The sequence below is a fragment of the Cavia porcellus genome, unplaced genomic scaffold (assembly GCF_034190915.1).
Source record: "Cavia porcellus strain 051 isolate PalLab524CR breed Dunkin Hartley unplaced genomic scaffold, mCavPor4.1 scaffold_5, whole genome shotgun sequence".
NCBI classification, from domain to species: domain Eukaryota; kingdom Metazoa; phylum Chordata; class Mammalia; order Rodentia; family Caviidae; genus Cavia; species Cavia porcellus.
This window is the reverse complement of record NW_026947488.1, coordinates 81244067-81271089: the sequence shown is the minus strand read 5'-3', so window position 1 is coordinate 81271089 and position 27023 is coordinate 81244067. Positions and strand designations below refer to the sequence as shown.

Here is a 27023-nt window from a genome sequence, read left to right as displayed (position 1 = left end):
GGCCACGCGGGGGAGGCGGGGGCCGGTGGCCCGGCTGCGGGGAGCTGACACCCGCTCCGACACCCGGACGGCGACACGCAGATAAAATCAACAAAGCCCCGCCGCCCTCGAGGAGACACGCCGCAGGCCCGGCCGGGGAGTGGGATGCGCCGCTGCCTGGGCCACAGGGTGGCGCGGACGGGCCGGGAAGGGGGCGGGGAAGGGCCCCGCGCCGCGGCTCCGTGGCCTCGCTCCCGCCGGGTGGCGCGGAAACGAGACCCCGTGCCAGAGACTGACCTTGGAGTCTCCGTTGCACAGAGCCATCGAGGCTGGGGCCGTGGCCGCAGCGGGGCCGGCAACAGTACAAGACGGGGCGGGAGGGTCTTGGAAGGGTCGGCGCCACGGACCGTGGTCGAAAAGGAGGCCTGGTTGAGAAGAGGCGCTAACGGGGAGGACTTGGCCGCCCGCAGAGCGCGAACAGAGCAGTAGCTTCTCAGAGCGGGCCCCAGCGCCGCGGGAGAGAAAACCAGCAGCGCGCACGCTACCCCCGCCTCCCGCTTCCGCCCCGGCTGGCCGCTGGGAGGAGCCAGAGCGCGTTCGGCTGCCCCCGCTGCCACCACCCACCCGCGGCTCTCCGGGTAAGGGCCCCCGACAAGCCCCGCCCCCGCAGGCAAGGCCCGCCCAGCGGGAGACACCCGCCCGCCTGCTGGGCCTGCTGGGGAGGAGGGGCCTGCGCTCGGTCCCGCCCCCAAGCCGGAAGCCCGCCCTGCGGGAGGGGCAGGTCCGCTCCCAAACCAGGACCCCGCTCCGGAAGGAGGAGCAGGCGCTCGCCCCGCCCCCGACTGCCGAGCCCGCCCCACCCCCTGTTGCGGAGACCGCTCCGCCCCCTGCCGTGGGGACTGCCTGGAGGAGAGACTGAGCGCGGGTTGGTGTGCTGCTGGCTGTCAGGCTGCCGTCTTTGGCGGTTGCCCGGGGCCTGGGCCTGTAGGTAACTCTTTATCGAGGGCACGGCCTGATCTCCAATTGCCTGAAGTAGAGAGGCCAGGGCTGCTTTCTGCTCTGAAAAAGTTTCATGGCCCCAGCTCTAGGAACGTCCGTGTAGGATATGATTCTTAAGGTGCAGCAAAAATTCTGCAGAGTGTGCAGTACTTCCAAAAAGAAAAGGGAATGGCAGCAGCAGTCTCAGAGGCAGCTGGGCTAGGGGATTTGGACCTGAAGCGTTACCTGAAAAGCAAGCTAAGCTTCTACCGGCTCATTGGTGGTGTAACCTGTAAAAACCCCTAGACTCATAAAAATTCCCCTAGAGACAAAGGAGGGCCAAGATAGCCTTGGGAACAAACCAAATTGTACTATCCCAAGAGGATGTTTGCTATGGCTTTTTTTTTTCTTTTTTGTCTTTTTTGAGACAGGGTCTCTCTGCAGTTCAGGCTGGCCTTGAGCTCACTTTGTAGCCCACAATGGTCTCAAACTTGCAAGGATCCTCCTGCCTCAGCCTCCCAAGTGCTGGGATTATAGGTGTGAGCCACCACATCAGGCCTCTGTTTGCTAAGTCTTAACATGCTTGCTTGCTCAACCCCCACTTGAAGCCTGCCCTTTAGCTGTAAGGTGCGCAGTCTTCCATATTGGCTACTGGAGGCTGCGTCACCAGGCCTGTGCTTCAAATAAATAATCTTTTTAAATTCGTTTTCTCTGGCTCTTCTTTGCCTAGGGAATCGAGCACCACATTTGGGAGCTCGTCCGGGATGGAATAACAGCCCACCGACTCAATTCCTGAGGACTGATTCACTAAAGAGTAAGTACTGGAGGCTCCCATTCGATTTAGAGTGGTACCACCAAGTCTTAACTTTAGTTAGGAGAGGATGCCCTCTTCCTTGGGAGGACGAATCCTTGCTGGAAGTCCTAGATCATTGGTTTTGGAGTCTCTTGACTCATTTGGATCTTGGACCCCAGCAGGGCCACCCTCCATTTTGATATCAGAATTTGAAGGGAAGCCTCCAGCCTAAATTCATTTGTTCTGCCAGAGAAAACCTGTTTTGATTTTTATCAGTACTGGTGGTTTTGTCTTTGTTTTGTGTCTTTGTGTAGTTCTGTCTGTCTTTTGTCTCTTTGTTTTAACTTTTCCCTTACAGGACAAAATGGGCCAGTCTGGCACAAAGCCCACCCCTACACTCCATAGACTTGTCCTGGATCATTTTAAGGAATTTAAGAAGCTGGCCGAGGGATATGGGGAGCCCATTTTCAAAAGGAAACTAATGGTTTTTGCTTCTCAGGAGTGGTTGATAGGGACAAATGGTATTTGGCCCCTGACGGGGTCATTTGACATGGGAACAGCTCAAGTGGTCCATCGGTATGTATTTGGGCCCCCTTCTCACCCAGACCAGATTGTTTGCATTCAGATTTGGATAGATCTCATCTATGATTCTCCACCGTGGATTTATCGTTCCCCGCAAGCAGAGGTGATGGCAGCATTGAAAATGAAACCAAAATCGCCTGCGTCTGACTCCCAGCCCTCTGCTCCAGTCTTACCCTCTGCGAAGGACCCTCTGGAAGACGTCCTCCTTTCTCTCCCATATCCCCCCTCCCGGGGACCCTTCACCGGACACCTCCTCCTGCCCTCCCAGTCCAGTCTGGACCTGGAGTAGGCTGCAGCCAAATTCGCCTAACTCCACCACAGTGGCATCAGGGCTCTACCCTCTGGGAGATTCCCAACCCTAGGAACCCAGGGGACTCAATCTTTGTCTATACCCCTTTCGCCACTTCTGATTTGTACAATTGGAAGGGCCAAAATTTCCATTCTCCAAGGACCCTGAAAACCTTATTAGTCTAATTGATTCTATTTTTTCCACCCACCATCTAACCTGGGACGACTGTCAGCAGATTTTAAGAGTCCTCTTTAATTCTGAAGAGTGAACTCGCATCTGAGCTGTACGATGGAAAGGCATCTTGGACCCCGATGGAACCCCCATGACCGACCCGGGACGACTGGAACACTTGTTTACTTTGTCCTGCCCTGACTGGGACCCCAACACATCCAGAGGTAGGGAGGCTTTGACCCAGTGTCACAAACTGTTTCTGGCAAGCACTCAGTGGAGCAGCTAAGAAGCCCACATATCTGTCCAAGGTATCAGAGGTAAGGCAATTGGCTAATAAATCCCCTTCTGCATTCTTAGAGCACCTCCTAGAGGCTTATAGACTTTATACTCCAATCTATCCGGTGGCAAGGGCCATTAACATTGCCTTTGTGTCTCAGTCAGCCCCAGCTATTAGAAAAAAATTACAGAAATTAGAGAGATTTGAGAGAATGCCCCTTGGTCAATTGATAGAAATAGCACATAAGGTATTTGACAACAGAGAGAACTGACGAGAAGAAATAATAAAAAAGTCACTAAGGTGCTAGAACTGTTATGTGAAAAGGAAAACAAGCATTGCTTTTAGATCCTGACTCTGTTTCCCTCAAGTCCTCGGCAGCCCCGAATACAGCCACATTGTTGCCCAATGAGGATCTGTCAGCCCCGTACCACGAATGCTCTACCTTGATCGACAGCTACCAGAGCCTCCAACCCAAATTGACTGACAAACCTCTAGAAGGGGCACCATCATTCTTTTCAGACGGTAGCAGCAACATGTACCAAGGTAAATGAGTTGCAGGGGCAGTTGTGACCTCCAAGACCCAGATTTTATGGGCACAGAGACTGGACTCTGGCACTTCTGCTCAGTGAGCTGGACTCATCACTTTGATAGAAGCCTTGAAGCTGGCTGAAGGTAAGCAGATTAACATCTATACCGGTAGCCGATATGCCTTTGCCACTGCTCATGTGCACAGGGCAATTTATCAGGAAAGAGGACTATTGACCTCAGCAAGAGATAAAATAAAAAATGCCTCACAAATACTAGACCTGCTGGCAGTGATTTGGTTACCCCAGCAAGTGGCCATAATGCATTGCAAGGCCCACCAAAAAGGAGGTGATCCCGTTACCAGGGGAAACAGTCTGGCTGATATGGCAGCCAAAGAAGCTGCCATAAAATCAGTGGGGTCTGAAGAAGGGGATACGGAGGAAACTATTCCTACCCTCTTGCTGATGCCTCCAATGTTATCAGAACCTGTGTATACACAGAAGGACCTCCACCTGGCCACCCAACTTCAGGAAAAGCCTGACATTCCAGGAAGCTGGTATCAGTTACCAGATAAAAGAATCTTGCTACCCGAAGTCCTCAGACAAGAGCTCATTCAATAGGCTCACCAGTCCACCAATTTGGGAGGATCAAAACTAGCCAAGCTCTTTCAGGACCCATTCTTTATACCCCAATTGTCCAAATTGACAGTGGCTGCTAATTCAAGATGTCCTCAGTGCCGACTAGTTAATCCAAAGGGACAACTCCACTTGAAAAGTATTCGTTTTTGGGGAACTTCCCCAGGAGAACACTGGGAAATAGACTTTATAGAGATGAAAAAGCCAGGTCTACAAAGACATAAGTACCTACTAATAATGGTGGTTGATACCTCACTGGGTGGGTAGAGACATTTCTCACCGGATCAGAGTCAGCTCTCATAGTAGTCAAGTAAATTATTATTTGAGATCATCCCTCATTTTGGTTTGCCCTTATCCATGGGGTCTGAATGGCCCAGCTTTCATAGTCCAGGTAACCCAAGAGTTAACCCAGGCCTTGCAGATTGATTGGAAGCTTCATTGCGTGTACCGGCCTCAAAATTCAAGGCAAGTAGAGAGAATAAATCAGTCTTTTAAAAAATTTTTGACTACAAAGCTGTCCCTAGAAACCGGCAATAATTGGGTAAGTCTCTATCCCTTTGCCCTCCTGCGAACCCAATGTACCCCTTATGTTTCTGGTGTATCCCCTTCTGAAGCAATGTATGGGAAACCCCCTCCACTCATTCCAAAGCTCTCTGAGGAAAAATTGGCAGAATTAATTAACCAGGATCTCATTAAGTCCCTACAGGCTCTTCAGCCTGTTCTGACTTCTACACATTGATTATTCTGGCTGAAGCATCCTCCAGTGGATTCTCACCCCAAGTCCAGCCCACTGGTGGAGCCCAGTGCTTTGATCCTTGTTAAACATCACCACTGGGACACCCATGAGCCTCGTTGGGAGGGACCCTACACCGTGGTGCTCACCACTCCAGCTGCAGTGAAGGTGGCCGACAAGATGCCCTGGATTTACCACTCCAACGTTAAGGTCTTAGACACCCAAGGAGATCACCCCCAGGACAACTGGCGCAACCAACTGGTAACCCTCTAAAGTTGAAAATAACTAAGTACTTTAGTTGGGTCTACCTCATCTGAAGTAAGTGAAATAACTAAGTGTACTTAACTGTGTTAAACATGTCTTTCCTCACCGTGCTCCTAGCCTGATTGTCTCTGCTTCTTCTAAGCCTGTACATGCACCCAGTTGGGGGACTTGGGTTATATAGATCAGGTTACCCACTCAATGCTAGGAAAAAATGAAACTGATCAGGCCACAGTTACACTAGATTTGTGTACATTGCTCAATTATTGAGCTGAGAGACAAAGTGACCCATGGTCCGGACCCCCCTATAATTATTGCAGGGATGTCTACTCGGCTAAGGGACTCAAGGATACTCAGATACACTTGTGCCCCAAGGACCAACCTGATCTCACCAGCTCTGCTTATTGTGGATATACCTTCTATAAGGAAATGCATTGTTATGCTTGGTCTTGTACTTCCTGGGTAGCAGGATACAACTCAGAAAAATATCTCAGGTTAACAAAGAGGCATAACTCTTGTACTTCCAAAGATGCCTGTAACCCCATCTCCTTGACATTTCAGCAGCCTACAGATCCCAAATGGAAGTCAGGATTAACCTACAGGGTCCGCCTGTATATAACTGGCATAGACCCCAGAAATACTTCTAGGGTCCAATTCACACCAACAATACCATCTAAGGTTACCATGGCCCCAAAGGCTAGACAAAAAAAATCTAGCAACCCAGGGGCCCAAAATTGCTTCAGTTCCCACTCACAGCACACCTCCTCGTTCCAACCTGACCCAGCCAGCGTCTGACCTGTTTTCATCGCTTGAGGTAGCCTACCAACTCCTAAATGAGACCCACATGATTGGGAACCTCACCCCTTGCTGGCTTTGCTTATCCCCAGCACCTCCCTACCTAGAAGGATATGTTAAGACCAGTGGTACTTTAGCTGGGTCTACCTCATCTGACCGTCGCTGCTGGGGGACTAAACCAAAGGTTTTATTGAGGGACCTCTTCCTGACAGAAGAAAATGGGACTTGCATATATAGTCAATCCAGTATTCCTCCTAAGTATTGTAACTTGTCAGTCTCAATCCTCATCAAGAGCAGCCACCATACCCAACCCAATTGGTATGTGACCATCCCTGAGGACCACTGGTGAGCCTATACCTCTGGGTTGACCCCTTGTGCTTAAGCAACTGTCTTCAAAGAAAATACTAATGAGATATGTGTTCTCGCTCAGGTATTACCCAGGTCTGTTGGCACCTAGAGACCGAGGGAAACTCAGCCCTTTTTCGTGAACATAAGATAACCAAAAGGAGCCCTCTCCTCCCAATAGTAGCTGGAGTCAGTATAGTAACTGCCCTCGGACTAGGGGCAACCTCACTGGGAATGGGCTTATACCATAATTACTTTCTAGCTAGACAAGAGGACTCAGGCCTACAACAGCTTCACAATGCTGTTGCTGCATTAGAAACATCCATTGAGTCTCTGGTGGAAGTGGCTTTACAAAACTGTTGGGGGGCTTAGACTTGTTAATGGCTAAACAAGGAGGGCTTTGCCTAGCCTTGGGAGAACAATGTTGCCTGTATGCTAGTAAGTCTGGAGTTATTAGGCAAAGCCTAGCAGAGTTACAGCAAAGGCTGTTAGAAAGAGAAAGAGGGGGGGAACTCAAGGATGGATGGAACAAATGTTCTTCTCACCCTGGGTCACTAGCCTAATAGCAACATTGGCAGGACTCCTCATGATTGTCTTGTTGATAGTCACTATAGGCCCCTGTATAATCAATATGTTAGCCTCCCATATTAGGCAGAAGATACAAGGTATAAGGTTAATGGTGCTACACCTCAAGGATATGAAATGTTATCGGTTCACCACCTCGAGCAGTCCTAAGCCTTCCCCAAAGATTTGGAGAAGAAAACATAAAATCAGTGGGGAATGTTGTAACCTGTAAAAACTCTAGACTCATAAAAATTCCCCTAGAGACAAGGAGGGCCAAGATAGCCTTGGGAACAAAACAGATTGTACTATCCCAAGAGGATGTTTGCTAAGTCTTAACATGCTTGCTTGTTCAACCCCCACTTGAACCCTGCCCTTTAGCTGTAAGGTGCAGAGTCTTCCATATTGGCTACTAGAGGCTGCGTCGCCAGGCCTGTGCTTCAAATAAATAATCTTTAAAATTCTTTTTCTCTGGCTCTTCTTTAAGCACCACAATTGGGAGGAAAGAACTGCAGTCCCTTCAGCTACCCTTTGGTGCTTGTCAAGACAAGTGTTACAGCCACACTCAGTGACAAACACCTAAAATCCTAGCTAGCAGTCTGGGAGGCTGACTCAGAAACATTGCAAATTCGAGTCTGGCTTGGGCAATTCAGTGATTCAGCGAGACCCTGTCCAAAAAAAATTTTTTTTTAAATTTCTTTAAGGGCTGGAGATGTAGCTAAGAGAAAAATGTGACAAATATTATTTGAATTGTGAATTTGATTATTTGGGGACCTAAATCAGAGTTGGAAATAATAATGACATTTAGCTTGGAATATTTCTTTAGCTATTGTAGTGCAGACAAGCATTTGCTTTGACAGGCTCTAGTTTGGATACTAAGGATCCAGGATGAGTCGATCCTGACTTCCAAAATTCACCTTATTCTAACCAGTCCCACGAGAATAGTAAGACTAGTGAATTACCAATGAGAAAATTTAGGCTAAGTGAACTAATGTGCTACAATACAGTTTTGGTTTTGTTTTTTCAGCAGTGTCAGGGTTTGAACCCAGTTTGTACTGTGCTACATCATGAGTCCTGTGTTTATATTTTCCTTTTGAAACAAGGCTTCACTGTAAGTTGCCCAGGCTAAGCTGGAATTTGGCAGTCCTCCTGCCATAGCCGCTCAGAAATGGTAGGTTTACAAGCCATAGTCACAGTGCCTGGCTTCGCTATTCAAACCCGATCTGAGAAAGGTTAAGCAATTTGTTAGTAAAATATAAGAAAAAGCCCAACGCCTTGGTGGGTTTTGGACACAAAAGTATTTTCTTACCTTTTTTTGAACTACAAGATGCATGTTTGAACTAAAGCCATAGGTACTAGCTCGTCTTGGAAGGTCTGTCTCAACAACCCAGAGAAGAGTGAAGTAACCAATAGGAGAGTCTGAACTTGCATGCACGTCCCTGCCTAATGAAATAGAATGCAATGTGATGTGTCCTCATCAAGGATTGGTTAATTCTCAGTTATATTACACAATGGCTAGTTTAAATATGTTCTAGTGGTCACTTGTGTTTAAAGCCAAGAATTCTAAGATGTACTAGGATGCTTGTAGGTTGGGGAAATGTTGCTCAGCACTAGAGCATTTGCCTAGCATATGCAAGGCCTGGGATTCGATCCCCAGATTTGGGGAGGTGGGTTTTGTATTGTAAATTAGCCAATTTCGGAGTTTATTGACTCCTCCCCCTCTCTTGACACTGTATTTCCTACATCTTTGCTGTATAGTGACATCTTTTCATCTCTAAGGCTTTTGATTATCTTTTGTTGTTCTTTTCAATATCTATCATTCCTAGTTTTACATGCTAGGTTTCTTCAGAGTTTGCATTCCTCTTTTCTCAGTTTTACTTTTCATCTGTATTTCCCTTATGCACTTGTTTAAAAATATATACTAAAAAGTGTAGCCTAGTGAAGTGTGCTGTAATGCCAGCAATCCAGAAGCTGAGGCAACAGGATCACTTTAAATTGAAGGCCAGCCTGAGCTATGAATAGAGCCCTTGTTTTCAAAAACAATAAAATAAAATATAAACTAACAAAAAAATACTCCTAAGGAACTGTATGTCCTGACAAGTCTTTTTCTGAGCTCTGGATCCGTATAACTGTATATGTCCTCAGGAAGAGATCCAATGCCATGTTGTTACCCCAAATATAGTCCTTTTTGCCTCTCAAAACTGCAGAACCAACAAGATCCAACACCAATTCAGCAGTAGAGGAGATTTTTATTCTTGGCCAAGAATAGGAAAAGGGGGAGCTGAACACACAGGTCAACTCTACAGCATCTTAGGATGTGGAGGTTATAAACAAATATACTTTAAAAGAAATGAAGAGGGGTGTAGGAGGGATATGCTCATAGACTGGAAGAATATTCATGTATTTTCTGGGAATGAGAGTGTATTTGTGGTAAGTCTAGTTACACCTTTTCCTGTTCTTTTATGATTCCTTCAGGTCATTGCCCTGGCAATTGGTCAACTGTTTTGACACTAGCGTAGCATTTAGCTGTAGATGGATTATAATGAAGTTAGAAGTTGTCTGGCAGTTAGCCTGGCAACCACCTTAGATCTACTCAGTCTTAGCAAACCCACCCAAAAAGGAGCCTACCTTCCTGTCCTCAGTAAACAAGGTTGAGGTGAATAAAACTCCTGTTGCTCAAGTACTGCAAGATTAGGGCAATGTGACAATGTGGGCCCCAAACTCAGCAAGTCCTAACAAAGCTTCCCTCCCTAAATTTTCATGCCCAGTCTCACTGGTACCATAGTGTTATAGGGAAAATATTAGTTGTCACCAGTAAATTACAGATTTCTCAAAAAATTAAAATCTTGTGGATTTCCAGGAGACCCTTTACCAGGTTTCAGAACTTGCTGAGAGTTTTCGTCAAGAGTAAATGTTGCCCAGTCCTTTTTTCCTTTGGCTCTTGAGATGAGTGTAGTTTTTGTTTAGTTTGTTAATGTGGTAAATTACATTGTTCTTTGATCATTAAATCAATCCTGTAAACCTCAAAAAGACATGGTGTATTTTTCTATTTGCTAAAATTTAATTTACTAAAATTTTGACTTTTAATTTTTGCGACTGTGTTCAAGAGGTATATTGTAGTTTTCCTGTAATATTTTTGATTGATTTTAGTATCAGGCTAATTCTAACTTCAAATAACAAACTGAAAGTTTGTGTAATTTGTTGTTCTTTCTAGAAGAACTGATATTTAATTCTGTCTTCAAAGTTTAGTAGAATTTACCAATGAAGCCATGTAGGCCTACAGTTTTCTTTATGATAGCATTTTTAATTATAAATTTCATTTATAAAACTGAACATGGAGTGTAGGGGGCAGTAAGGAGAAACAATCAGATTCTTATTATTATTGATGTTGTTGTTTTTCTAATCTGCAGAGATGGAATATATTTCTGTGCCAAATGAATGTTAATTATGATTTGAATCGTGAGCATGCGCACATCCAAATCTTCAGTGAGGCAATCAATCAATCAATAAGTACGTAAATGGACATGGGGATCAGGGATATGAATTTGTGAGGTCTTGGGTTTAGTCTTCAGCATAAGAAAAGAAAGAGAAAATAAAAGAGAAGAAAATAAAAGGGATATGAGACTATTTGTGTTATATTACCTTTCTTTTTTTTTGTTTGTTTGTTTTTCCTTTTTATCGGTACCGGGGATCGAACTCATGACTGCCTGCTTTCAAGGCAGGCGCTTATGCTGCTGAGCTAAATCCCCAGCCCCTATATTACCTTTCTTGAGTGAGCTTTGGCAATTTGTTTTTTAAAGAATTTGTTCATTTTACTTAAAATGCTAAATTCATAGGCATAAGGTTGTTCATGATATTCTGTTATTTAAAATATATTTTATGAGTGCCTTTTCATTTTATAAAATACTGAGTATATATATAAATACATGTACTATATATGACATTTTTAACATATCAGTCTTCCTTAATACCCACTTTTATACCCCTGTCCTCACCTTTCTTCTCTTGGTCTTTTCTAATAATAGTCTGTGCTCTACTTTCTTGCCATACTTTCCATCTATGTACTGCTTTAGCAACATCCCATAAACTCCAACATATTGTCTTTTATTTTCCCTCAGTTCAAACTAGTATCTGATTTTACCTTTTGATTTCTTCTTTGACTAGAAGCATATACTTTTCATTTTTCCATATTTTTCATCTCTCCACTTCTCTCTGGTCTGTCTGAATATTTCCTAGCATTATCTCCACAGCAGCTTCAATAAACTGTAGACAGTGGCTCAGACTCATACTGAACTGGCATCAACTCTAATAGATGTTGGCAAGGAGCTGAGTGGACTGATGGGTCACACTTGGCAAATTTGTCAGCACCTTTGGATATTTTCAACTCTATAATCCCCTTATAAAGACATAGCAATACAATCTTTCCCCCACATACTGCTCCAAAAACTCTTCCATAAATTATGTTAAATTAGCTGGGCGTGGTGCCTCAAGCCTGTAATCCCAGCATTTGGGAGGCTGAGGCAGGAGGATCACTGCGAGTTCGAGACCAGCCTGGGCTACAAAGTGAGCTTGAGGCCAGCCTGAACTGCATAGCAAGACCCTGTCTCAAAAAGACAAAAAAAAAATTAGGTTAAATTGCGTGTTTGTTTGTTCCCTCTATTTGATTAATAATTCTTTAGGGCATTCTGTTTTATCCTTAAAGTCTAGAGGTCCCTGGGAAATGCTTTTTAAAAAAATAATTACTAGGTTAGGATCTATGTCATCCTTCAGAGGCAGAAACTGAGAATTTAGCTGATGAAGACCATGTCATTCTAAGTTCCCAGTCCTTGACACAGCTACCCAAAATGAGATTGTACACTTCCAGTCCAGGCAACTTAGGCACTTAAGGTGCCCCAAGGAAGTGAGCAAAAGGAGAAGTGGGATGATTGGGAACATCATCCCTCAGAAACAGGTAGCTACCACCTCATATTCCGTGTTTGGAGTCTTCATCTGTAGGACTTAGGGTGGTTGGTAATTTTTCCTCCTCAGGGTGGAGTCCAGAAATCTGTCCCTAAACCACACATAGATGAGGCCTATGCAGGTAGGATAAGTTAGGATTTGGGCTGTTTTATACAGAACAAAGAGAGAAAAGAGTTTATGGACAAGGAACAGTCCAGAGCATATCCCAGTATTACTTCACCATTTGGGAAGTCTCATTCTCAAACAGCAAAACATGCCAAATTACAAAAAGGTTGATGGGGTCAGGGCAGTGGAGAATCTCACACATCTCTGAGCTGGCACATTTCAGGTTTCCATACAGGGACACTTTCCATTGAACTAGGGAAGCACAGGTTTAATTTCCAAATAGCTTGAAGATTTTTCAGATACATTTATACAACTTGCTTCTAATTTAATTTCATTATGTTCATAGATTTCATGACTTGAATCCTTTTAAATGTATTAAGACTTATGGCTCAGAATATAACCTATCTTGGTGAATGTTCCGTATACTTGAGAAAAATGTACATTATGCTGTGTGAAATTGCAAATGGATCAAGTTGGTTGATAGTGTTGTCCAAAACTATTTTTGCTGATTTTACTCCTCACTTGTTCTACTAATTATTGAGACATGATACTGAAATCTCTATAATTTTATTTTTCTCAGCTTTTACTTTTTATTTTTATCAGCTTTTACTTCCTGTATTTTGTTATTAGGGCTATAAATGTTGAAGATTGTTATTCATTGGTTCATCATTCTGAAATGATGTTCTTTATCTCTGGTAATATTATTTACTCTAACATCTACTTTGTCCAGTATTAAAATAGCCATGCCTGTTTCCTTGACTAGTGTTGGCGTGGGTATCTTTTACATTTTAACTTGTTTGTGTCATTAATAGCTCCATTAGCCTCTCAGTGCAGTTCAAAAGTGCAGAGCAGGAATCATTCTAAAGGGTTGCTCACAACTCTGACAAACGAGCTGGATGAGGACCAGAACAGCGCTGAGTCCTCCATGTGGGCTTTACTCACAGCCACTTTAGGGTAACTGGATGTCCTGTATGTCAGCTCAGGACTTCTAAGGTGTAACAGTATGTCAGAGTATACAGTGGGTAGAAGTGTTAGAAGTCACACAAATTCACTTTCCTGCATTCTATGTACTGAATTAATCATAAGCAATTATTAGATTAAAAGAGGGTGTTCTGGAAGAACAGGTGGAATGGAAATGTGATACAATGCTTGGAAAGCAGCCCTGGCAATGTTTAATATGAAGGTTAAGCTGGGCACGGTAGCACATACCTGCACTCTCAGCCTCAGAAAGCCGAGGCAGGAGAATCACCATGAGTTTCATGTAACTCAGGGGAAGAGCACTTACTGGCATGTGTGAGGTCCTGTGTTCAACTCCCCAGTAATAATAATAATAATAATAATAATAATAATAATAATAATTGTAATAGTAGTAGTCAAGGCAGGAATTTTCAGATTGAAGGAGACAACAGACATGATAGTTGAATAAAATGCATGGTCCTGTATTGTAGGCCTCTATTTTTTTATTTTTATTTCACTTTTGCAGTGCTGAGCATTAAACCCAGGGCCTTTGTACTGAGCTACACCCCCAACCCTTTATTAGTTTTAAGACAGCGTCTCCATAAGTTACTCAGTTGCCCAAGCCTGGGCTTAAACTTGCAGTTCTCCTGCCTCAATCTCCTAGAATGCCAGGATTATGGAAGTACAACACAAGCTCTGGCAATTCTCTTCCTTTTTAAGGTGGAGTTATCTTCTATTTATAAATATATATACCTCACTTTATTTATCCATTAATTGGTCAATGGACATTTGAGTTGCTTCTACATCACTGTGAATAATGCTGCTATTGGGGCGCTCAAATATTAAAAAGAAAATAGAAGAGTTAAACATGAGAACTTATAAAATAGTTTATTGTAAATGAGAAGAAAATAAAGCTCTCCAGATTTTGAAATTAAGTATGCTTCCTATTATTTTTTGTTTTGTTTCTGTTTTTTTGAGACAAAGTCTTGCTTTGCAGTTCAGGCAACCTTAAACTCACCATGTAGTCCAGAATGACCTTGAACTCATGGTGATCCTTCTACCTCAGCTTTCCAAGTCTATTGTTGTTTAAGTAATGGTATATTTTTTTCAGTACTGGGAATTGAACTCAAAGCCTCACCCATGCTATGCAGACTCTCTATCACTGAGTTACACCCCTAGCCCTTTAATCATAACACTCTATATAAATTTTAAATGTAGGAAATTAAACTGTTTTCATATGTTGCAATCATGTAACTTCACATCATTTGTAAATTTAATATTCTGACAATAGGCATCAAAAGGCTATCAAACATGTGTCAACTAAACACACTCAAGAGAGAAGACTTCTAGAACATCATCAGAAGATGGGAAGAAGCCAGGCATGGTAGCACACACCTGTAATCTCAGCACTTGGGATCCTGAGAAAGGAGTGGCCCTGTAAGTCCACAATCAGTCAGCTATATAATGAGGCCAGTCTGAGCTCTATATTGACTGTGTCTCACAGAAAGGAAGGAAGGAAGGAAGGAAGGAAGAAAGGAAGGAAGGAAGGAAGGAAGGAAGAAAGGAAGGAAGGAAGGAAGGAAGGGGAAGGAAGGAAAGAAAGAAGGAAGGAAGGAAGAAAAAATAAAAGATATGTGTGTTTGAAGAGTGTGTTGGGATTAATGCCAACATGTCTTTTACTGTAATACATTATTTAAACATTCACAGTGTTTCTGGATCACATCTTGTACAAGTACAGGCCTCAATTTATAACCAGATAGCTTGTTTTTAGACATGAATCTTCCACTAATGCTGAGAGGTTTAATTTAATCAAGATACCAAAAATTTGAAATGGCTAGAAAAGCTTGGATCCATGTCACCAAGGGATTATTATAATACTATATGCCTTTCCTGAAAGTCTGCCATCTTAAACTTGCACTTGCTTTATATGATATCCCAATAAACCTGCTTTGCTCCCATACTAAAGAAACTAATTTGAAAATTTAGCTGAGGCCAAGCATGGTGGCACCAACCTGTAATCCCAGCATATGGGAGGCTGAGGCAGGAGGACTGCCTGGAGTTTGAGACTGGCCTGGACTACATAGTGAGTTCAAGACCAGCCTGAACTACATGGTGAGACCCTGTCTCAAGGAGAGGGAGAGAGAGAGAGAGGGAGAGGGAGAGAACTCAACTGGGCATAGTGGCAAATGCCCGTAATACCAGAGCACTAGGCAGGAGAATTGCAGCAAATTCAAGTTAGCCTGGACTACATAGCAAAACCCTATCTCCAAAAACCAATCAATCATCAATCAATCAATTCAGAGGAATATATAGAAGATACAGTTCAGATGATAATGAATTGACTGGAAGAAATATATAACCAGACATAAGTACAGGGAGGAGCTGCTAAATGATTAATTTTTATAATGGAGTCTGGGAAAAACAAAACTCAGTTATTATATGCTTGCCAGAGAAGCATAGTTTTTCGGAAAATTGCCTCTAAGTAGATAAGCTGTCACTGCTACTGTCTAACCTTCAACTGCCTTGGTTTCTGTTTTTACTAAATTAGTCTTGGGTTTTTATTAATTCTGAAGCCATCAATATCCTTCCAGTAGAAGTCTTCAGTAAACAAAATATGTATTTTGTTTAGAATAGCCAGTAGTTAAAAAAAGGCAGGGGCTAAAATGTATTTAAAAAATTTCTGCAAGTTCAAGAAAGATTGGGAACATTATTCAAATAAGCCTAGTGAATATTGAATAAGATTATTAAGAAAATAAACATGTACACACTTTCATACTTCCTGGAGAAAATTTTAAACCCCAAGGATAAAGCAACATTCCATAAGCTTCCAAAAGGTAAAAACAGGATGCTTTCAAAAGAACCAAAATTAAGTTGATATTAAATTAGAAGTATGGGTATTGTGGGGTGAATGCCTGTAATACCAGCACTCAGGAGGCTGAAACAGGAAGATTACAAGTTCCAGCCCAGCCTGGCAGCCTGGATTACATAATGAGTTCAAGGCCATTCTGACTATATAGTGAAACCCTGACTAAGAAAAACAAAAAGGGGGAGTGATTACGATGGGCTACGTATAGGTATCAATTCCCCAAAATAACATGCATGTTCATGTAAACATATACCAACAAAAATTAAGTACATATTAAGTGTACTTATTAAATGTCACAAATAACTTTCTTGAGCTAAGCATGGTAGCACATGCCTGCATCTCAGCACTGGGGAAGACTGAAGCATGAGGTTCAATGAGTTTGAGGCCAGCCTGGGTTATACAGTGAACTCAAGGCCAGCCTGAACTACGCAGCAAGACCCTATCTCAACAATAAATAACTTTCTTTGCTACAGCTCATGTCTTATTTTTGAGAACTGAAACAAGCCCCAATTCACATGAAAAAGATGCTGACCCAGATTCAAAGAAAGGGTTCCAGAACTAGAAATGTGGCACAATACTTATGCTGAGAAAGAACATAAGATTGGGGATGTAGTTCAATAATAAAGTCAGTGCAAGACAAGAATTATTCCAGATTGAAGGAGACGAGACAAGACAGCTGGGTGCAATACAGGGCCCACCTGGATTCTATCCTTTTGCTAGGGATCATTATCAAAGTTCAGCAACCCACAGAGGAAAGATATCCAAGTCAATATCAACCATTATAATAAATTTATATATAACCATAGTCAACATTAACTATAATAGTAGCCTGCAGGATTTCAGGACTATATAACAAATACACAGATTTGGTAATTTCAAAGATTTATAATATGCCAGTATCTTTCCATTGACACCTCCACTTGTTAGCCAGAATTCTATCATTCTCTTTATGAAAGTTTTTCACAAAAAACCTTAAAACAGATAAATATTTACATATAATTTTTTTTCTTGTGGAACTGGGGATCAAAATCACAACCTCATGCTTGCCACACAAGTGCTTATGCCACTGAGCTAAATCTTCAGCCTATACAATAGAAAAAAATTGAGTAAAGAAAAATTTTTATCTTCAGATTAGTTGAAATGGTTCACTAATTCTGTCTAATGGTTCAAAAATATGTCCACAAATTGTTTGATATGCTTCCCTCGAGAGCTACAATTTAATTCTCCTCTTCAGTGTAGGCTGGATTTGATAACTTGCTTCTAATAAATAGAATATATGACAGTTGTTATTTTTGAGACTGAGTTTTTTTTTTAAAAAAAAGCATTTGTAATTTTCTCCTCCTTCTTTCTCCCCAGCCCCTCCTCTTTCTGTAAAATCATTTGCTCTACAATAATCCAGCTGTTATGTCAAAAAACACGTAAGTAGCTTTTCAGAGACCCACATGGCAAGGAACTGTGCTCTCTTGCCATTGACCATGTGAAGTGAGCCACTTTGGGAAGTGGATCCACTAATCCTAAAGAAGTGCTCAAATGACTGAAAAGCCGGCTACACTGTAATTGCAGTCTCAGGAGAGGTACCAGGCCCCATCCAGGAAGCCATTTCCTAACCAACAGAAACCATGAGATGAAATGTTTGTTGGTCTAAGCTGCTAAGTTTTGGGGTAATATGTAACCTGCAAAGATAACACATAAACTTGGGAAGGATTTTTATAAAAGGTACATGTAGCTATTAGTAGGATAAACCTGTATTTTAGCTGAGGCAGGAGGACCTCAAGTTCAAGCCCAGCCTGAGCAATTTAGCAAGACCCTATCTCAAAATAAAAATGACTGGAAATGTAGCTCAGCACTGTCTGGGTTCACTCTCCAGTCATACCCAAATAAACAAAGTCACACCTAGAAAATAAGAAAAACCTTACAAGAGTGAAAGAGAGAAAAAATTACTTAACAGAAAAAAAGGAAAATAAGGTTTAAAATTATATGTTATTAGCAATAGTAGAAGCTGCAACTCAGAAACTACAATTTCTACATAAGCAAGTTTTGCTTACCTAAGGCTATAGTTTGTATATGAAATGTCCCATAAGGCCCATATGTTAAAAGCTAAGACCCATGGTAGAAAACCTTTGAGAGTTGGAGCCTCGTGGTAGGAAGTTGAGTCACTGGTAGTTTTGTTTGTTTTTGAGACAGGGCCTTGTTATGCAGTCCAGGTTGCCCTTGAACTCACTATGTAGCCCAGGTTGGCTGTGAACTCCAGGTAAGTGTTGAGATTACAGACATGCACCACCGTGCCTGTTTGGGTGTGAACTTTTAGACCTTTAGAGGTGGTAGGCGGCCCTGGCCCCATCTTGCCTCCCTCTCTCTCTCTGTCTCTCTGCTTCCCAGTAACCATAAAGTGCACATTTCTCCCCACTATGCACTCCCACCACATACTACCTCACCACACTCCCAAAGGCAATGGAGCCAAGCAAATGGAGGTGCAAACATTTGAAATTGTGAGCCAAAATAAACTCTCCTTCCTTATAACTGCTTATCGCAGGTATTTTGTCACACAGATGAAAAACTGGCTAATACCTCCATTACTCTATTTTGAAAAATAACCCCATCATGACAGTGCATACTGATAGTCCAGTTACTTGAAAAGCTGAGGCAGGAAGGTCACTTGAGCCCATAAATTTGAGATTAGCCTATGCAACATAATAAGATCCCATCTCAAAAACAAAACAAACACATACAAATAATGGAAATACAATGATTTTTCCATTACTATAAACCACATGATTATATAAAATGCAGCAGCATTTAATCATAAGGGCCTCAAGATCCAAGTAATAAGATATAGAATACAAAACAGAATACAGTATTTAAATTTAAGTAAATGGAAACCATTATGAATGAGTCTGAAATATTTTATAAAATGAGTGTTAAAAGACAAATAAATGTCATATATGTGTGATAGCTCAGACCCTGGACTAAAATCCAAGGAAGCAAGAAATTAAAATTTTGGGAGCAAAGGCTTTATTTTAGGCCAGGCTTGGCGATGCAGCCTCGGGGAGCCAATATGGAAGACTGCGCACCTTACAGCTAAAGGGTTGGGTTTTTATTGTCTTTTTTTTTTTTTTTTTTTTTTGGTCTTTTTTTTGGTCTTTTTATCGGGTACCGGGGATCAAATTCACAACTGCTTGTTTGCAAGGCAGGTGCTATGCCGCTGAGCAAAATCCCCAGCCCCTAAGGGTTAGGTTTTTAAAGCTGAAAAACCACAGAAATGTTGTGAACTTTGACACAGTTTGATAGCATCTGGGCTTCTTGGTATCTCCTGTAATTTCCTTGTGGTTAAACGTTTTTTAAGAAACAGCACATTTTATTACAGATAGGCTGAAGGGGGTAGGGGGGGTTACCAGAAACTGAAACTTAAGACTTTTATGGGAAATGGAGTTTAATGTAAAAAGAATGGGGAGGGGAGGGGGGATTTATAAGGAGCTGAAACTTAAATCTTTACTGGAAATGTAATTTTAATCTCTATTGAAACGGCACACACAGAACAGGAAGGAGGCACACTGGTTAGAACTAGGCTACAACAATATGTAATATAATCTTAGGACTACTTTCTCAAACACAATACGTCACTCAACAGTCATGTACTTGTAACTTGTACTTCACATGTTTGTCTTTTTTTGCAGCTGTAACAAAATACCTGGGACTGGGTAATCTGTACTGAACAGAAATGTACTGGTTCATGGTTTTGGAAACTGGAAAGTCTAAGACCAAGGAATCAGCATGATGAAATCACAAAATGAAACATGATGATGAAAAAGAGGAAGAGGAAGAGGAAAGAGAGTCAGAGAGACAGAGGAGAGCCAAACACACTCTTTTATAAGGAACCCAGTCCTATGATAAAGCCATTAATCTATTAATTGACCCAAGTAGAACCTTCTCAGCCTAAATACCCCTAAATGGTTTTACCATCTAATATAGCTATAATATGAAGTTTCCAGCATATGCTTTTTGATGAATGTACTCAATATACATCTATTTAAAAAAAATTTTTTTTTGTCTTTTTGAGACAGGGTCTCGATGTGCAGTTCAGGCTAGCCTTGAGCTCACTTTGTAGCCTAAGCTGGTCTCAAACTCACAAGGATCCTCCTGCCTCAGCCTCCCAAGTGCCGGAATTACAGGCGTGTGCCACCATGCCTGGCTTCAAATGGAATTTCAGTAACTACTGATAGCTAGGCATGCCTATAATCCCAGCTCTTGGAGGCTAGGACAAGAGGATATACTCAAATTTGAGGCCAGTCTCGGCTACACAGTGAGTTCAAGGTTAACTCACAGAGTGAGATGTTGTCTCAAAAAAGAGAACTACTTCCAATTGTGGTGCACACCTATAATCCCAGCACTCGGGAGGCCAAGGCAGGACTGCCACAAGTTCAAGGCCAGAAGGGATTCTGAGTGGGTGGCCACCCAGATTTTCTGTTAGAGGTGGTTTACACATCAAAACCACATCATGGGTAGAACACTGGTCAACTACAATGAACCTATAGGATTACAAGTATAGTTTCATAGCTAATACTATCCAATAGGGAAACAAGTCACATAGCAAGAGTGTATGGAAAGAACAAAGGCATTTTGGGGCGAGTACACATGTAGATGCTCTGGTCGCTCACCTATGTGTCTTGATGCCTATCTGGACCCACTGGGCAAGGTGGTATTAATTACCATATAATCTCACACTGCTGTTTATCTATAGGGAGGCAAGCAGCCCTGGCTATTTTAAGATTTATCTCTCCCTTCAATCCTGATGTCTTTTTTCTTCCTCCTTCCTTCCTTCTTTCATCTCTTTTGTGCTGACTTCCTTGTGGGCCCAATCCTGTGCATCAATTTCTATCTAACTTAGCTTTCTATAATTTTCCCTTCTCTGAAGAGTTATCTCTACCAGAGTGGGTAAAGTTTCTTTATTTTGGTTTTCTTTTCTTCCTCCATACGGGGGGTCAAACTCGACCTCGCGCTTGCCAGGCAGGGGCTTACGCCTTATGCCGCTGAGCTAAATCCCTGGTCCAAGGGTGAAGTTTCTTTGCTGTAAAGAAGGTAGCAGTCGGGTTTTCTCCAGTCGGTTTTGGATAGAAGTCTTGCTGGGGCTTTGCAGTTATGGCCTTTCTTCAGAAGATCCATCTAGTGGAACCTGGTAGAAAATGTCTGGCACATTTATCATTGATTCCATTTGCATAATCAGGGGGAGTTTAACAACTAGGTGAGAAGAAGTGAATTTTACCACAGGATTAAGCACATATGGTAAAACATAAGCATCAAAGTGGAAACACAAATTAGGGAAAGGAACTAGGTCCAGACACTATTTTTTTTTTGTGTGTATCTTTTTCGTTTTTATCAGTACCTGGGATCAAACTCACGACTGCCTGCTTGCAAGGCAGGCGCTTATGCCGCTGAGCTAAATCCCCAGCCCCCAGACACTATTTTTAAAGGGATTTGAGTAGGGACTGTAACTAGCTGGGTTCTCGACCTATCTGTTTATGGAAATTATCTATAAAGTTTGATTTTTTAAAAGATCTTTTTCTACCCAATGTGAATTTTTTTATCTAAACACAACAAATTTCATAAAAAGTATTATCTGAGAACTGGTTTTTTTTTTAATCAATCATGAATGTCTTAGAAGTCAAATTTCTGTACAATATTAACATAAAAATTAGAAAGTCTTACAGGGAAAATTTGTGAGTAAAGTCAACATAGGATTTTAGTATAACAGTCAAGACATTATTAGAACCATTAGGTTTTGCTACTATCTCTGAAATACATTTATTTATTTTTTAAAGGCAGGATCTCTCTATGTAGTACAGGCTTGAACTTACTATAAAGTCAATGCTGGCCTCAAATATAGAGTGATCCTCCTGCCTCAGTTTGATGGGTACTGGGATTATAGGCATGTAATACCATGCCTACCCCTCTGAAATACCATTTTAAATGGCAGGACTAGATTTAAAAGGATGCCGAATTTTGATTATATGTCTAAAGTCTAGATGCCGTCTTAAATTTCCATTTTAGTACAGCATAACTTTTTAGTCAGTTACATTTAATTATAAAATATTAAATGACATAATAAAAATATTGTCTACATTTGTTGTCTTTTAATAGAGTACCATTAAGTAGAATATACTTGTTTATAGATGTACTTTATAGGTCATTAATGTCTAATCTTTAATCTGTGAAGTGACATTTCCTGGACTGTATATTGTTTAGGTACCTCTGTTACAGCATAATCACATAACACCGTACATAATTACATAATGTGAGCATACTTCTTGAAAAAGTATTTACATCATCTGGCTGATTGTGTTGGACTGGTATGTATAGTTTATTACAAGGAGCTGGAACACAGGTTAAGAGATAACCAAATACTTGAACCTAAAAAGTTTACCAACACAAAAAATTTTTAAGTCTGGAAGTCACCAGTAATGATAAGACTTTTTTTTTCAGTTTGTATCTTTACAGGCCTGTCCACTTAGGAAATACAAATTCATTTAATATACAGTGATGTTTGCAATGAATATCATAACAGCCTAGAAGAAAACAACATATATTTAGTTTTTATTTTCAAGGCAAATTTAGACTCTTTTAATAGGTTTGTAGTGTATAAATGCACTAACAAGAATTAAAGGACATCTTTGAAGCTCTTATTAGTTTAGGAAGTAGTATTAAAGACTCTAACTAGATTACCCAATATTAAAGTGTATCTCACTTATAATAACAAAATGCTTATTTAGTCAAAGCCAGTAGATGCAGATCAAGTTTAAAATGGCAGGTCAGATTTAAAAGGATGCCAAATTTTGATTATTTTATGTGTCTAAAGTCCAGATGCAGATTATATAAATAAGAGCAATTATTAGCTATTTTGTATGCATTAAACTTACATACCTTGCTGTATAAACCTAATTTTAAAGCTTAGACTCACCACATACCTTGTTTGTAGATGTATCTGTAATCCTAGATATGTAGTTGTTTCATAAACTGATAATTGTTCATCAACTGATCACAAACTTAGTACTGAAAACATTTTATAGATTAACATTTAAACAATCTTTAACTCTTTTTTTTTTTTTTTGGTCTTTTTCATTTTTATCGGTACCGGGGATCGAACTCACGACCGCCTGCTAGCAAGGCAGGTACTTATGCCGCTGAGCTAAATCCCCAGCCCCAACAATCTTTAACTCTTAAGATTCGGTTTTTAATAATCAAAAGCCAAACAATAGAAGACACAAGAAATTACCTTAGTAAAATATAGAACTCAAGCTGGGGATTTAGCTCAGCAGCATAAGTGCCTCCCCAGCAAGTGCAAGGTCGTGAGTTCGATCCCTGGTAACCAAAAAGTAAAATAAAATAAAATATATAATTTTGCTTTTTAATCTAGTTTTGTAAGTTTAACCAATGGGCATCTTAAAAACTTACTGCTTTTGACACAGAAACCTTAATCTTGTAAATATAGTCAAGTATATTAGTAGGTATTTCATTAATAATGTCTGTTGTGGTATGCCATCATAAGACTCTGGGAGGAAAAAATGGAGAAGTCCCATCAGTGGATGAAAACTGAACAAATTGTTTCAGGAAGCTGCTGTTTTTAGTCACAAAGGGGCGTTTTGTCCAGCAGTTCCAAGTCTAATTAGATGACTCATGACTAAGTCATACCAGTTCACACTGCTGATATAGATATAGACATAGTTATACATCATTTTTGACAAGAAAAACTCAAACTTTTATGCATAGACAATAAGACATTGCACTTACGAAACTAATTTCTATATTATCTTGGTTGTCTAGCAATCTGGAATGGGACTCAAACTTTTTCAGTTATTTGTTGAGAGTGGAGGATTAAATACAGACCAGTTTTTAAGAATCTTGCAGAATTGGGGCTGGCGATTTAGCTCAGCGGCATAAGCACCTGCCTTGCAAGCAGGCGGTTGTGAGTTCGATCCCCAGTACCGATAAAAATGAAAAAGACAAAAAATTAAAAATTAAAAAAAAAAAAAAAGAATCTTGCAGAATGGTGCAGTCTGGTCAGCTGCAGGGAAGAGATTCGCCCCAGACAGACTGATCAGCATTATTTCTCAGGAGAGGGGCAGTGGAGAAAGGAAAAAAAAAAAGAAAAAAGAGTGCCTCATCTAACAGGTACTTCATGTGACAAACAAAGAATTTTACTTGTCTCCTGACTTTCAAAAGGAGGGACCATTGCCTTGTTTTCAACAGGCCAGCCAGCCGCTGCCCAAAGCATAGGAGCAGGGATACCTGATCCTGCCTGGGCACAAAACCCCTGCCTAGCGGAGCAGCAGAGTAGGAGCTTCACCCCAATAAGTCCCAGGATCTGGAGAGTATTTTCAAGTCTTAAGAGCTTAAGTGGTCCTTATATTTTGGAGTTATTTGGTAAAAGGTGTCTTCATAAATATGAAGACAAACAGGAATATTAATTTGGACTTGGGAGCTGTCACTTTTCAATTTCTATGAGAACAGGAATGTCCACCCTGTTTTTCCCACCACTGTACTTTGGAATCATGTAACAATTTTGGTTTTGTAACAGGTTTATTGCTGAAAAGCCCCAGAACAAATGGTGCCTGGAATTTCACCCATGTCTGATATTTGGTATTTAGACTTTGGATTAAAGTTGATACTGGAACAAATTAAGACTTTGGGGGTTACTGGAATGGAGTGAAAGCATTTTTCCATGTGAAAAGGACATGGTGGGAGAAGGCTGGAATGCAACAGACAACATGTTTGCATCCCCCAAAATTCATATATTGAGATGATTGGTCATGACAGTGAACTCTCATGTAAGAAATTAGCATTCTTAGAGAAAACATGCTGTCGTACTCCCTCAGCCCTTTTACCAGGTGAAGACATGAGAAAATAAAAACCAGGAACTGAACTTGCCAGCACCTTGATCTTGAATTTTTCAGCTTCTAGAACAGTGACAAATGTTACTTATAAGCCATAAAATTTATGGTAATTTTTGTTGACACAGTCTTAATAGATTATGACACAAGCAATAACATGTTTTATGTCTTAAATGATGTAAGGTATTGTAGAATTTTAGTTATAGTTTCTTTTGATATTTACTGCTATCTGGTGAAAATAATAAGTACATTATACATTTATACTATATATGTACAATTATATATGTGTATATACAGAAAACAGCTCATGTAACAGGTATAAACAGCTGATGAGTTTTCTTTTTCTATCATCTTTCCAGGTAATGCATTCTTTATGTATTACAGATAATGCTATTTCTTCTTAAGGCTATTTTCTCACTTATTTTAATAATGCATACACATTGAGTTGAGTAAACACAAAAACTTTTCCTAATATTTGGCTGTAGTGATTTTTCCTGCAGTTTGTATATTTTGCCTATTTGGATCCAGAGATTTAACATTTGATAAGAGTAATTTAATTATTACAGAGGAAGCTGTCTTATATATCAGGAGAAATATTTGGAAAATGAGATTATTTAAAACAGTGATTCTCTCTAACAGTATTCTCTCTCAGAGAGAATACTACTGCATGTTGCAGAGTAAGTGACATGTATTGATATATTAACATTTTAGATGGATTTCAAGGATATTATGCTGACTGAAAAAAAGATCTGAAAGGTTACTGTCTTAATTACAAAATACCTACCACCCAAATTTAAAGGAGTAAAGGTTTATTATAGTCACAGTTTGTAGAAGTTTCAGTCTATAATTGGCTGGCTCGATCCAAGGCACAGTGGCATGGCAGAGGAGCACTGCAAACAGTTCATGGCAGGCATAAGGCAGAAAAGCATGGAACTAGCAAGCAAGCAACTGACAATAGCACTTTTCTGATCCTTTATAGACCATCCAGAGTACTTGCTCTTAGGGCAGGTAGCACTCACACACTTGGTGGGGCACCCTTAATCCCAGCATCACATTCTTAATCCCAGCATCATACACCCTAAATCCAGCCACCTCCAAAAGCCCCACTTATACAGCATGAGACTTTGAGGGGCATCTAGGTGCAAGCCATTACAGTTAGTCCACTTACATAACATTCTTGAAAAGACATAAACATAACAGGAAATAAATTAGTCATTGCCAGAGAATGAAGAGGAGAGGCTAGTTTAGCACAACAAAGGTGTGGTAGCTCAGTGATTAAAAGGACAGCACAGGGTATACAACAAATTAGTACATGTGTAAAGTGAAATCTAAGATTAGTGATTAATTGTTCACATGTTAGCTTCCTGGATTTGCTGCACTATAGTTATTCATTTAGATTTTTTGAGGCAAGGTCTTGCTATGTAGTTCAAGCTGGCCTTGAACTCACTGTGATCCTCTTACCTCCCAAGTGCTGTGTCTACAAATGTGAGTCACCATGCCCAGCCTGTTGCAGTATACTGTATTTAACATGTTTACCCTTGGGGGCTGCGTGAAAAGTACATTCCCAATTTCCTGAGAATCTATAATTATTTCAAAATAAAGTTAAAGAAAAAATTAAACAATATAAATTCATTAAATATTTTATCTATGAAAAAAATCAATCTACTGTATATAGCCCTTTAATTTGTATTCATTAACTTTCATATCCTCAAAGAGATTATAAATTCTATTTTACACTCATCACAAATATGATTTTGGTTAACTAGCCCAAGGCACAGGTAAAGTTAGTTTTAATCTAGAACAATCTAATCTTCTTTAACGAGTAGCTTAATGTAGCTTAACTGAATCGTGATTGGTTTCACTTAACCCTCTAGGCTACTCTCTTTAACAAACAGAGGACTTTACAGTAGCCATTTTCTGTTAGAAAAAAAAAAAAAAAACTCAAGAGTCTTGTGGAGGAAATTGTTGAAATAAAAACTCTAAAGCCAGTGTATGCATAGATGAACAATCTAGGCAAAATTAAGCACTTGTCTTTTTATGCAATTCCTTTCTTTTTGGGTGGCAGGCTTTCAACTAAGTAACCCAGGCTGACTTCAAACTCGGGATCTTCCTGCCTCATCTTTCCTGTATAGAAGTAAAAAAAATATATAGTATTATCTTAACATATTAGCAGTGATGTCTGAAAACTGCACAATCGGACATTTAAGAAATTTCTTGGCAAATCTGTCTCTTGGCTATTGCTTCAATATTAAGTCTGATTTCTCAATACTTCCAAGTGTTTGTAATGTTTTGCCAAAACGCCTAAGGAAAACTACTTAAAATGCATAACC

General features: G+C 40.7%; 1 protein-coding gene and 1 long non-coding RNA gene across 6 annotated transcripts in view; one reads left to right on the top strand and one right to left on the bottom strand.

Annotated features, from left to right (window-relative positions):
• The window catches only part of Gmps (guanine monophosphate synthase), a 62874-nt gene extending 54602 nt beyond the window's left edge, over positions 1 to 8272 (bottom strand). Inside the window, exon 1 of one of the 2 annotated variants that reach the window (XM_063249231.1) lies at positions 8234 to 8272. In XM_063249231.1, the coding sequence (XP_063105301.1) occupies positions 8234 to 8257 (24 nt within the window). In that variant the 5' untranslated portion in view covers positions 8258 to 8272. Of the gene's footprint in view, positions 1 to 276; positions 812 to 8233 lie in introns of those variants that run through there. The other variant, XM_063249232.1, reaches the window with a different exon arrangement.
• Positions 485 to 19224, top strand: LOC111753433 (uncharacterized). Of its 4 annotated transcripts, XR_010047635.1 has the most exons (3): positions 735 to 963; positions 1688 to 14382; positions 17168 to 19224. It is a non-coding gene; the product is annotated as an uncharacterized LOC111753433 (long non-coding RNA). The 4 variants fall into 4 exon arrangements; XR_010047637.1 differs by lacking the exons at positions 735 to 963; positions 17168 to 19224 and adding an exon at positions 485 to 617 and having other exon boundaries at positions 1688 to 15811; XR_010047636.1 differs by lacking the exon at positions 17168 to 19224 and having other exon boundaries at positions 677 to 967; positions 1688 to 15811.
• Positions 19225 to 27023: the final 7799 nt, after the last annotated feature.